General features: G+C 39.6%; 2 protein-coding genes across 2 annotated transcripts; one reads left to right on the top strand and one right to left on the bottom strand.

Moving 5' to 3' along the window:
* The first annotated feature begins 697 nt into the window (after positions 1-697).
* Positions 698-8,258, top strand: LOC143911306 (gametogenetin-binding protein 2-like). Its single transcript, XM_077430156.1, has 6 exons — positions 698-1,219; positions 5,154-5,344; positions 5,417-5,560; positions 6,509-6,749; positions 6,824-7,813; positions 8,093-8,258. The coding sequence occupies exons 1-6, from the start codon at positions 1,076-1,078 to the stop codon at positions 8,252-8,254; spliced, it is 1,872 nt and encodes a 623-aa protein (XP_077286282.1). The 5' UTR covers positions 698-1,075; the 3' UTR covers positions 8,255-8,258.
* Positions 8,259-8,782: 524 nt separating this feature from the next.
* On the bottom strand, positions 8,783-10,351 carry LOC143911310 (3-oxoacyl-[acyl-carrier-protein] synthase, mitochondrial). The gene has a single exon (XM_077430161.1). It carries the CDS (start codon positions 10,275-10,277, stop codon positions 8,901-8,903), a length of 1,377 nt encoding a protein of 458 aa, XP_077286287.1. The 5' UTR covers positions 10,278-10,351; the 3' UTR covers positions 8,783-8,900.
* Between the last annotated feature and the right edge of the window lie 1,447 nt (positions 10,352-11,798).

Genomic DNA, 11,798 nt, shown 5'->3' with positions numbered 1-11,798 from the left:
ATCACGTGTGACCGATCTAGAGCGACCGGTTGTCCTGTGACTGGTTCAAATATGACTAGTAGTCCGTTTACCATGCCGGGTTCAGCTAGTTGAATATAAAAAAAATGTTTCAATAGGAATAGAATCTTCTTCTTGTTAATGCCTTGTCCTCATCCGGACGTTGGCGACCACCTCATCGATTATTTGAATATATCCACATCGGTCTTCAGCGGCTCGGAACAGCTCTTCGGCGCTCATATCGGTCCACATGCGCATGTTTCGAAGCCAAGATAACTTTTTCCTGCCAATCCATTTTTTTCCTTCTATTTTCCCCATGGTTATCAAACGGAGAAATTCGTATTTTGGACCCCGTATCATGTGTCCGAGGTACTCCATCTTTCTCCGCTTGATGACAGAAACAATTTCGAGGACAGCTTCGTTTGATATATTTTTGGTCCACGGAATCTTCGGCATACGCCTATAGACCCACATCTCAAAAGCTTCAATGCGGCTGATCATCTTGGTTTCACTTGAGTCCACGTCTCACATCCGTGTAGTAATACTGTCCAGACGTAGCTCTTCGCGAATCTCAACCGCGTATGAAGATTGAGATGCTTGTTTGTAAGCGCCGCCTTCAGGAATAGAAATTTCAATAGGATCCGCATCTTGTACATCGAATAAAAATAATGTACATCGTACGGAAATATTCGAATTCACCGATTAGAGATGCGAGTGACTAGCGAGTGAGGAACGGGGAGCGAAAAGTGGGAAGCGAGGGGAGAGAGTTGCAGAGCACGTAGAGAGTAGGCGAGCGCGAGTTCGAGTGCGTTGCTGTGTGTGTGTCGCAGGCGTGTCTCGTGTCGGTTGTCGTCGATTGTCGATTGTCGATTGTCGATTGTCGCTCGTCGATTGCCGGCCGTCGATCGACGATTCGCGCTCCTCATCCAAGTCTCCACCAGCGCGTGAGCGAAACGTCTCTCATTAGGAGCGGGCAATCGGGCAATCGGGCAACCCGAGCTGACCCGAACCGAGCCGAGCCGACTCAACACCGACAGCGACATCGACATCGACATCGACATCAACGCCAGTCAACGCCATGTCTCGGCTGGTGTCAGTTTGTCGCGGCGGCGAGCACCAGCCGCAGTCGCAGTCGCAGACGCAAAACCAGAACCAGCCCCAGACCCAACCCCAGCCTCTGCGACGCAGGCATCATCTGCTGCTGGTCTCCGACTCATTGGCCGTAAGTTCATTCATTCACTCCCCGTTTGACAGCTGCATCCACCTCACCCCGCTCCCCCCCTCCTTCCCCTACACCTACCCGCAATCGTCTTCAAGGGTTGCCAACTGCCCCGAGATTCGCACGCAATCATCAATTTGGGTCGTAACCGCTCCGAATTACGCCATGCTGAGTCGCATCTGTATATCCGGAAATGAGACACTCCCCTTCCTTATTGCTCCCTTTATTATGAATATCCTTTACTCGACTATATCTTCATTATCTCACCCTGGTGAGAACATGCTCAGCTAGCGTCAAATTCTTCAATCTAAATTTTCAATTTGAAAAATTCTCAACAACTTTTTGTAATTCTGCATTCACACCAAGATAGACAGAACTAATGGGAGGGATTTCATCCCCAAAGTAGATACAATAGTGGTTCTTAACCTGGGCTCGATCGAACCCCAGGGGTTCAATCTGAAGACTTTTCAAAAAAAGCTACCGTTATGGAAACGACGAACAGAGAACGATAATTTTGCAAACTTTCCCCTGCTAGACTGTGTAAATAAGATCGTAGATGTATCAATCTGGAATCAGAGACATTTCTGCACCTGCTGAACTGAAGCAAGCATTTGTCACGCACTTAGACGAACTTGCAAAGTCTCTCGACAGATACTTCCCTACAAGAGAGTCATATCCAGCATGGGTGATTATTCTCCAATCTGGATTTTCAATTTGAAAAATCCTCGACAACTTTTTGTAATTCTGCATTCACACCAAGTTAGACAGAGCTAATGAGAGGGATTTCATCCCTGAAGTAGATACAACAGTGGTTCGTAACCTGGGCTCGATCGAACCCCAGGGGTTCGGTGAGTCAGTCTCAGGGGTTCAGTCTGAAGGCTTTTCGAAAAAAGCTACCGTTATGGAAACGATGAACAGAGAACGATAACTTTGCAAACTTTCCCCTGCTAGACTGTGTAAATAAGATCGTAGATGTATCGATCTGGAATCGGGGACATTTCTGCACCCGCAGAACTGAAGCAAGCAATTGACACGCACTTAGACGAGCTTGCAAAGTCTCTCAACGGATACTTCCCTACAAGAGAGTCATATCCAGCACGGGTGAGACAGCCGTTCACGTTTAGTGTTGAGACAACAGATGTCAATGATGAATACCTCGATGAAATCATTGAAATTCAACAGAATAGCAACTCTTCAGAACGACAACGCTCTCAATGTTTTGGTGTCAACAAATGGTTATTGCTAAGAAAGTTCGGGAGATTTTTTTCATACCGTTTGTTACAACATATCTCTGCGAGCACAATCCTTTTCGAGGATGCTGGACATAAAAACGAAGAAAAGGAACGGACTTTGTTGCAAAAATGACATGAGAGTGGCACTTGCCAAGGTTTCTTAACTGGTCTCTGAAAGGCAACAGCAGAAGTCCCACCGATTTGCAGTGAATATTCATTATTATGTTTTTGTTTTTGTGTGAAAATCATGTTTTAATGGGTTTTGTCTTTGAACACAGTGATGTTGATGCACGGTTCATTTTGTGCACCAGTAAAATATATACCTGTTTTGAATTTGAAAAAAATCATATTTTATTTTTCCAATTAAGAAAGGTTCGGTGAATCCGCATATGAAACTGGTGGGGGTCAGTACCTCCAACAAGGTTAAGAACCACCGAGATAGAAGAAATGCCTCAGTTGCCAATCGGTGAACACTGGATACTGCAAACCTTTCATACCTCTGGTGCAATGTTAACAAGTTAGCGACTGCGAAGTTTCTTATCAAACATTGCACTGCAGCCGGCAGCTTCAAGTCTACTTCAATGTTCTTGACAACATGCTGAGAAGCATTCCACGAAAAAATCATTTCAGTTAGCCGTAACTCTAGTTGACGCACACATTTTTTTTTGTGTGGGAAACTTCATATAGGAAGAAGACTCACATGCAAGTCTTCGGCCCGTTGAAATCGTTTTGCTAAGACTCGTATATGAGTCCACGGTCCGCTGACTTTGTTTTTAGCTAAGACTCGTATGCGAGTCTTCGGTCATTAACTTGTTAAACTGCTCGCTATATACGTATATATTTTTGAACTAATGGGGGTGTTTATCGACTCGGTGTGCTTTTTAGACCCAGATTCAGGGATTTAGTCACTGGAAGATTTTGAAGATTGTATCACAAGACGAAGCACCTTCGATGCTCTTCTCCGATTTATTGGACTTTCCGCGTGCAGGGGTCGAGCTTTTCTCAGCCGTTGCGGTTTGAACAGACCGTTCAGATCCACATTCAGAGCGTTGGTCCCTTTTCGAATAATGTTCCGCCACAGACGAAGCACCTTCTTTGCATTTCTCCAATTTATTGAACTTTTCAGATATCTTGCGGTCAATCGAGCCTTAAATTGAAATTGAAAATTTTTATCTTCATTCATATGTATTTGTATGTATGTGCTATATTTTACCTTTTAAGTTATGTCTTCTTGAGTCTTTTATAAACCATTTTTACTGCTTAAATTGGGTCTGGGTCAATGCATCAAAAGCCGAAAGATCGAAAAGAATATATACATGTTAAACGGTACTTTATATGTATGGTAATACTATCCACTCTTCATATGTATGAATGGTAAACGGACTATTTCACATATTGTCATAAAAATCGCGCCAAATCTTGGTTTTTCGCCTTTCAAACAAGTCACTTTTGTTGCAGTGACGGCCACCGGTTTAAATTATTAGTAAAGACAGTCCATCAAATTTGTTTTCTTTAACTGAACTTGTTTTGAATATGACCAGTAAGGTTCTTCATTTATATTATACATACATACATACCGTTGCTAGATTTTAGTGATATCTTTTTTCACAAGAAAAATTTAAGTGAATATTTTATACTGAAACGTATTTTTATAAAAATATATCATTTTAACTAAAGGTTATTTTCAAATGATCATGCTACTCGATTAAAATAAATAACTACATATTTTAAAGAAATTTGTATAATGTATAATATACGTAAAATTTTCTAGAATGTTCCTGTACTTTCACATTACAATTTTCATCAAAAATTAAACACACTGAATGTTAAACTACCTTTTAGTCCAACCGAGGAGATGTGAGCCATTATGTTTGAAAGTGGAACAAATCCAGTTTTTAGTTCCTAAAACAATATTTCTTCGATATGTCCAGAATATCAGAAAAACAGAATAAACGTATTACAGACCACCAGTATTTTTTTAAATATTGTTAAACGCAAAACATATATCTCGAAATAAAGAAAAGTGGACTTATTCCACTTTCAAATATAACAGCTCATATATAGGTTAGTGATTTCTTCAAAACTGAATGTTCGTTCTGGTTCAGGTCAGCTTGCTATTGGGATTCTTAAAAACCACGTTAATTATCTTAATAATGAGCATTTTATATCATAAAAAATGCATTTTTCCACTGAAACAATGTATTTTTTGATTTTTAAATGCTTTTTATTATTACGAAATTATGTTCACAATACATCTTATATCTATTTTAATAGCTACTGATCTACTGATCATTTTCTATTTTACAATTTTAATTTAATTTGGTTAGTAATCACAGTATTACATTATTCTAATGTTAATCTAAAGCGTAATAGGAAAAAGAGCTCAAAAAGATATTTACAATCCTTATAAATGTTCATAATACATCTATATTTTACAGCATTCGTTTATTTATTACAATAAATACATATTATAGATCTACAATTCTTTTGTAAGACTCCTCACTTCTAATGCTCCGTAGATATTGATAATTTCCCAATATATTATACATATGTATATATGCATGTAGTTTCACAATCAGAGCACAGAACATTTGAAAACAAAGAATCACACGTTCTCGGATAAGTATAGAATGTGATTCATGAAACTAAAATCACCGCCGAAAATGTACGACTGAAATAATTTACGGTGCAATTATATTTTTCAGATGATCATGGACCTGAGCAGTCGAGGTTTAATATGCGACAATATACAAGTGAAAGGACGGGAGCTGAGCGAATTCGTCCGCAAATATCGCACTCTCACCTCAGACGAAATTTTCAATGCTTTTCAAGTCACATGCGACGATCTTCTCTCTATACTGAATCAAACTGTTCCATGTGTTGGATGTCGCCGAAGGTAAATTCGACTCTTCAAATACATATGTGTGTGTGTATACATTAATATATCTAACCTATGATTGAATTTCAGTGTCGAGAGGTTATTCTACCAGTTGATGGGATCTGGACATCCGACGTTGGATCCCATAGTTGTGACGCCCGAAGGTGTCGTCACTATTAACAAATGTGTTCTTACAAACCCGAAGGAATTATGTTCTTTGTTACATGCACATAGGTATATTATTTTAATTGGTGTGTTGTATATATATATATATATGGTTTGAGTTCGCTTTGATAAACGACGTTTCTTATCCCGGAAATCTTGGCGTCAGTCTTGCCTTGAGAAACTGAGTTTACGAACTGGTAAACGTTTGCCCGTGGCCGTCTTCTATGGAAGCTTTGGGCGACAAATCTGTAGCGCCGTTGTCTTCCATAGAATTTCTGAACTTTGCACGGGATTTTGAGGCTTATATGCGCCTATTTCAACTGTTTTAAGGTTCAAAATTGGTTGAATATATTACTGAGAGTTGAATGCCATCTATTCAATTTGCTTAAAATGAATAAATATACCAGTCAAAATTAGTTTTTTGTGGAACCATACTGAAACCTCGTTTATGTGACGTCGCATCTTCATACAATTGAATGAAGAATGATTATTTGACAATTAAGCCAAAACTACGAGATATATTATGTATTTTATTGTTTAAAATAATACTTTATGTGTTAATTAACATATCTGGTTACTTGAGTAAATATTAAAATCTGTATTTAAGGTCGAAAACTCGATTGTCAAATTCGCGAAAAAGGTGACGCCGCGTACAGGGCTTGTTCGCTATATTTATTGCAGCGGGCAAAGGGTTAATTATGACTAAGGTTCTGTACCATACTCTGTTTAGCAAATAACATCACATCAAAACTGTTGATATGTATATGAACAAATGTATTCTGTAGTTGAAAAAATGAGTAGTGAAAAATGTAAATTCAATTTATTCTAAAAAATAGCTTCCACCATTTTCTCTATGCTCTTAAATTGTGATTATTTATTTATTCCACCTTCATAATCAACACAATTAAAAAAAACATAATTTATGTATGTTTAAAAGCAAATTTCAACTCAATATCAAAGAAAGTGTACTTGTATCATTTACAGATTAGTTGTTTTAATATGCGTTATAAATTTCAGCTCTAAACTGCAATTATTAGTTGAAAATCAACCTAGATCTAAGAAAAGTCAACGATGTGTCCTTCACACATTGGAATCGAGTCGATCAAGGTTTATCGGCGATCACGCATGGAAAGATGTGTGGGAATGCATGTCGGAACAGTGTCAGGAGGAGGTTACATTTATTAATTTTCAAACTTTGCAAGAAACACTGGACAATTATTTAAGGAAACATAGATTTTGTGGAGAGTGCAGAACAAAAGTATGTATATTAGTAGTTAATAAGTCACCCCCACGCTCCCAATCGAAATAATCGCACTGTGAATTTCTTTACAGGTAGTCCGAGCTTATCAATTGCTCGTAGAAGAAAAGGAACCGCAAAAAGTCAAAGGATATGCTAGCTCACTTTACGCCGGCATAAGGAGGTGTCTGTTCGACAAACACCTTCATCTGGAAGCCAAGACAGAATATATCGAGAGCCTTATAGATCGAGCCAAACCGGAATTCTTGGGTAGCGATCGCGAACGGCACGCCAAAACGTTAGAAATCGCCCAAGAGGAAGTGTTGACCTGTCTCGGTATTTGCATTTACGAACGACTGCATAGGATATCTCTGCGCTTGAAGGAGGAGGAGGGCACGTGTCAGGTGTTTGCGGCCGTGGCCATCGACGCTCTCTGCCGCAAATTCGAAATGGCCGTGGAGCGAAAATGTGGCGTGACCAAGCTGGAGCTGTTGTACGACGAAATCACTAAGGAGGAGGCGGCCAAACAGCAGCGGAAAGAGCAGAAAAAACTCCGCAAGCGCAAAAAAAAGGGGTGTCGCTCCGAGGAGGAGAGCAAATGCGACGAGTGTGTGGACGAAGCTGGCGGCGATTCGTGTCACTGCGAGGGTTACTTCGACGAGAGCAAAAGCCTGTATCAAAACAATAGTCCCATAAACAACAATCGATGCGAAGCGTACGATAAGATAGACGTCGGTCCCTGCCATTCCTGTGAAAGAGTGCAAACTTGTTCCGCCACAAACAAAACTAAACACATTTCCAAAAGACTCGTTAACGGTAGTTGGTCGTCAAGTGAACACTCCCAAGACTGTGGTTACTCCTCGGAAAACAATAACGGTTGCTGTGATACTGTATCCGGTTCTTCGAGTTTACCCAGTTCTCCCGAAGGCTCTGACGTGGCATGTTCAGAAGGATTTTGCAATCACGACAGGGGCGACTGTTCCGTAGACAATAGGTCCAACAAAAATACTAACAAAACTCACTGCTCCAAAACTGAGAAGGCCGTCGACCCTGGATTCACTCTTTCGCTTCAAGAGATGCTACTTGTTAGTATAACCTAAAACATACATACATACATACATATATCTGATTGTACTAAAATAACTAAATTACTAAACTCATTTAAACATTTAAAATATTCTTAATTATTTTTAAGTGATAAAATCGATAGATTAAAGAGTTTTTTTTATATAATATGTCACCAAAATGGGTTTTTATAGTGAGTTAAGAATAACTGAAAATCATCTGGTTGTATTGTACATACAAATGTAACTAAATATTATAATAATGCAGTCAAAGATTAATATGAATTTTTATTTTTGCAGGAAAATTCTTTAGAAGAAGATTGCAACGATGAAAGCTATATACCGATGGAAGAAATACTAGAGTTCAAGTCAAGACATAACATAACGGAAAAAAGAGAGGAGTTGCGTCAAATACTTCGTAATAATTTTGCAAAACTTTGCGCTCCGCAGAATATAGCTTAGACTTTGTCAAATGAAAAACAATTTGTTGTTATACATATTTAAAAATAAATAAGCTGTAGCACTTTTTAAAGTGAAATTTATTTGTTGACCTATATCGTTGATAGTATAAGTATTTTCGGCCGATGCATCCTGACGGCCCGAATGTCTGTTTAAATTCAAATGTTTAACATTAAAAAAAAAGATAGTTTAATCCGCCGTGATGTATTTTGAATATGCGGCGGCGGGTAGCTTTACATTGCTCAAAGAACGCTTATGAGCGACTATGATGATGATGATGATTTTATCTGTAATTTGTTTTTCTTTGAATACCAAGGATTTTTATATGATTTCACAATACGTACATTATAATAATATACATACATATATAAATATATATGATATTTGTAATTGTCAAAAAAAAAACTTGCTTGAATTTATTCGATATGTTAAATGGTGCGATTTCCAACGTTGAAAAAAAACATGGATTGTTAATTGTAACCCAGTTTTCGCATTTGTAATAAATTTGGTTAACACATAATATATAATCTACAGAAAATATTCTAGTTTTATTTTTTTAATTAATATATTAAAAATAGTAGATACATTACTATTCATACGTAGTCTTGTAAACACAAAATGATCGTATCTACATACGTATATAATATCATCACAGTGCTCCGATACACAGAGTAGCATTCGTTCCACCGAACCCAAAAGAATTCTTCAAGGCTATTCGTCTCTTCGTTTTAGCCCAGTCCTGCTTATTATCGGTGACATAGTTCAAAGTCGCAACGTCCGATGTGTCTGAAAGATTAATCGTCGGCGGTACAACTCCTCGGTGACACGCCAAGACCGTGAGCAGTGTTTCCAAACTTCCGGCAGCTCCCAACAAGTGGCCGTGAGCACCTTTAGTCGACGATATCAAAATATCTTTATGGTATCCATCAAACAACGAAGCGATGGCTCGAGACTCCACCGCGTCTCCGATAGGAGTCGAAGTCGCGTGAGCGTTTATGTAACCTATCTCCGAAGGTTGAAGATTGGCCTCTTTTAACGCTCTAGACATGGATAGTATAGCTCCGGTTCCATCGTCTCTAGGAGCCGTTATATGAGACGCATCTCCCGATAGACCGTAGCCTAGAATTTCAGCGTAGATTTTAGCGTTTCTACTCTCGGCGTGTTTCAACTCCTCCAATATTAAAACGGCACAACCTTCGCCCATTACGAATCCTTCTCGGGATTTGTCAAACGGCCGAGACGCTCTCTGAGGGTCTTCGTTGTACGAAGTTGAAAGGGCGCGCAGTCGGCAGAATCCGGCGATGGCCAAAGGACTGATGCAAGATTCCGTTCCACCGCATATCATAACGTCTGCGTCGTTGTGTTTGATGAACCTGAAGCCGTCTCCGATGGAGTGAGCGCCAGTCGCACACGCAGTCGACACGGAATGATTCGGTCCTCGAAACCCATACTTGATGCTTATCTGTCCGGCGGCCATGTTGGGTAATATTCTCGGAATGAAATACGGACTCACTTTATTGTAAGACTGCTGAAGGAGACTGTTCGTGGTGCAGACGTCTTGCAGATCGATCATCCCCATGCCAAATGTCACACCCGTCCGATCTTTCGATGTGTCGTTATCTGGTTTCCAACCAGCATCTGACAAAGCTTCTTCGCTGGCAATCATAGCTAATATTGTCGAGGGAGCCATTGTTTTCAAAGCGCTCTTACTGAAAAAGGATTCGACGTTCAGTTCGCCGACATTAGATCCTCTTGGAACGGTGGCCGCTATACGGCAAGGCAAATTATTATATTCTGGTTGATTTAAGGCCTTGATTGCGCAATACCCATTTAAGGCATTTTCCCAAGCTATCGCAGTAGATATTCCCAATGGGCAAACAACTCCCAGACCGGTAACGACGACTCTTCTCGTACTGAATGTGCGGTGAATTTGAATTTTACAAGTGCATACCTTTTGATAATTACGAATAAGATAATTCAATGTCGTCATTTTTGCATCAAAACGACTAAATAATGCATAAATCATTACACTCGGAAATGTGACGTTTGAAAAAGTGAGGTTACATATGTTTTTGACAGTTCATAATTTGGCCATAATATTACTATATCTTGTGGCTCGGTGATTATTGGCCACAAAGCGCTCCCCCAAAAGTCACTAAAATCTCTATAACGGAATATCTGGCAGCCGAAAAGTCCATCATACTAACGATAACTATCATAGTCCCGAAAACTCTTGTGTCAAATATTCCGCATTCGCGATTTTCATAGCAAAAATTGTCTTTTAGACCATCGCAATGTAACTAATAATCCAAATACCAAACGGATTATTGCGCAAATTGTGACAATCGTTGCCACAAAAATCGCGAATACGGAATATTTGGCACTAGACTTCTCCTTAATACAATATTTCAAGTTTTGGAATTTTCGATAAATGAAGTTTTTAGGTGCCATATTTTCCATAATCGAGATTTTAATGACGTGCGCGAAATTGCTTTTTGCAGAATAATCGCCGAATCCTTATTTGCTTACTATTAGTGATCCGTATTTGAAGCGGTAAACAGATTATTGCGCAAATTGCGATCACGCGCACCAAAAGAATATGGAATATCTTGCGCTCGCGTTCTCGTCAGTATGGTAGTTCGCGATTGATGGAATTTTCGAATACCAGATGTTCTGATGATATTAATTAATATTGAGCTAATTTACAACTGAGTGAAAATAGCTTTTGGATCAAAGCACTTACCTCAAGCGGCGCTACATAAAAAGCTTATAAAAATACGGTATTCCCGTTGAATTGCCTAAAATTTCGTCGCAAAGGGATCAACTTTAATTTTTTCAATCTTGTATAAGGTCCCTGTATATGCTTGGTCTGTGAAAAGATAATTCTTTATTTACTACCAGTCATATCATATATAATATGGGTGTAATTAGAAGTGGTATAGAAACTTTTGAACGCGGCCGAGGTGGTCCCAATTCGCAGGATGGTGTTGGGACGAACTACATGGCTCTTAGTGATGACCAGAAATCGGCGCTCAGCGTGCAAAATGGGTTCAGTATTGTAAATTTCTATTGTTTACCTTTTTTGCTCTCTAGTTTTGTAAGTTGACAATAGGCAAACCCTTGTGGCGGCTCGCTTATACGACATGGTCGAGTTTGGTTGCCTTCCTGCGAGTGGGGACCAACCCGGCTGGGTTCGGAGAGCCACTACTCACTCTGCCTTTAGCTGTCATATAATAAACACGTGCATTCAACATGCCAGTCGTCTCATTCGTTCATCCCCAAACCCTCTTTCCTGGCAAACAGCACTGTCGCGCCGAAGCTTAGTGATGATACAACACTGTCATCATTAGCCGAACCAATAATATATGTCGGAGCTTTCCACCGTGCTGGTTTCGCAGGTAATAATTTAACCTTTACAACAGCACCATTCTGAGAAGCTGCGCCATTCTGAGAAGCTGCACCATTTTGAGTAGCTTACCATTCGGAGAAGCTGCACAATTTTGAGAGCTACACCAGCTGAAGAAATAGCAACCAAAGAAGCAGAATC

This window comes from Arctopsyche grandis, chromosome 4, assembly GCF_051622035.1.
Source record: "Arctopsyche grandis isolate Sample6627 chromosome 4, ASM5162203v2, whole genome shotgun sequence".
Lineage (NCBI taxonomy): Eukaryota > Metazoa > Arthropoda > Insecta > Trichoptera > Hydropsychidae > Arctopsyche > Arctopsyche grandis.
This window is presented reverse-complemented; position numbering and strand designations above follow the sequence as displayed.

Excerpts from the sequence above, each read along its gene's own strand:
- LOC143911306 (XM_077430156.1), top strand. The coding sequence starts at position 1,076 with ATGTCTCGGCTGGTGTCAGTTTGTCGCGGCGGCGAGCACCAGCCGCAG. Across the intron at positions 1,220-5,153 it reads TGGTCTCCGACTCATTGGCC|ATGATCATGGACCTGAGCAG; the intron begins GTAAGTTCATTC and ends TATATTTTTCAG. Across the intron at positions 7,814-8,092 it reads CGCTTCAAGAGATGCTACTT|GAAAATTCTTTAGAAGAAGA; the intron begins GTTAGTATAACC and ends TTATTTTTGCAG.
- LOC143911310 (XM_077430161.1), bottom strand. The coding sequence starts at position 10,277 with ATGATTTATGCATTATTTAGTCGTTTTGATGCAAAAATGACGACATTG.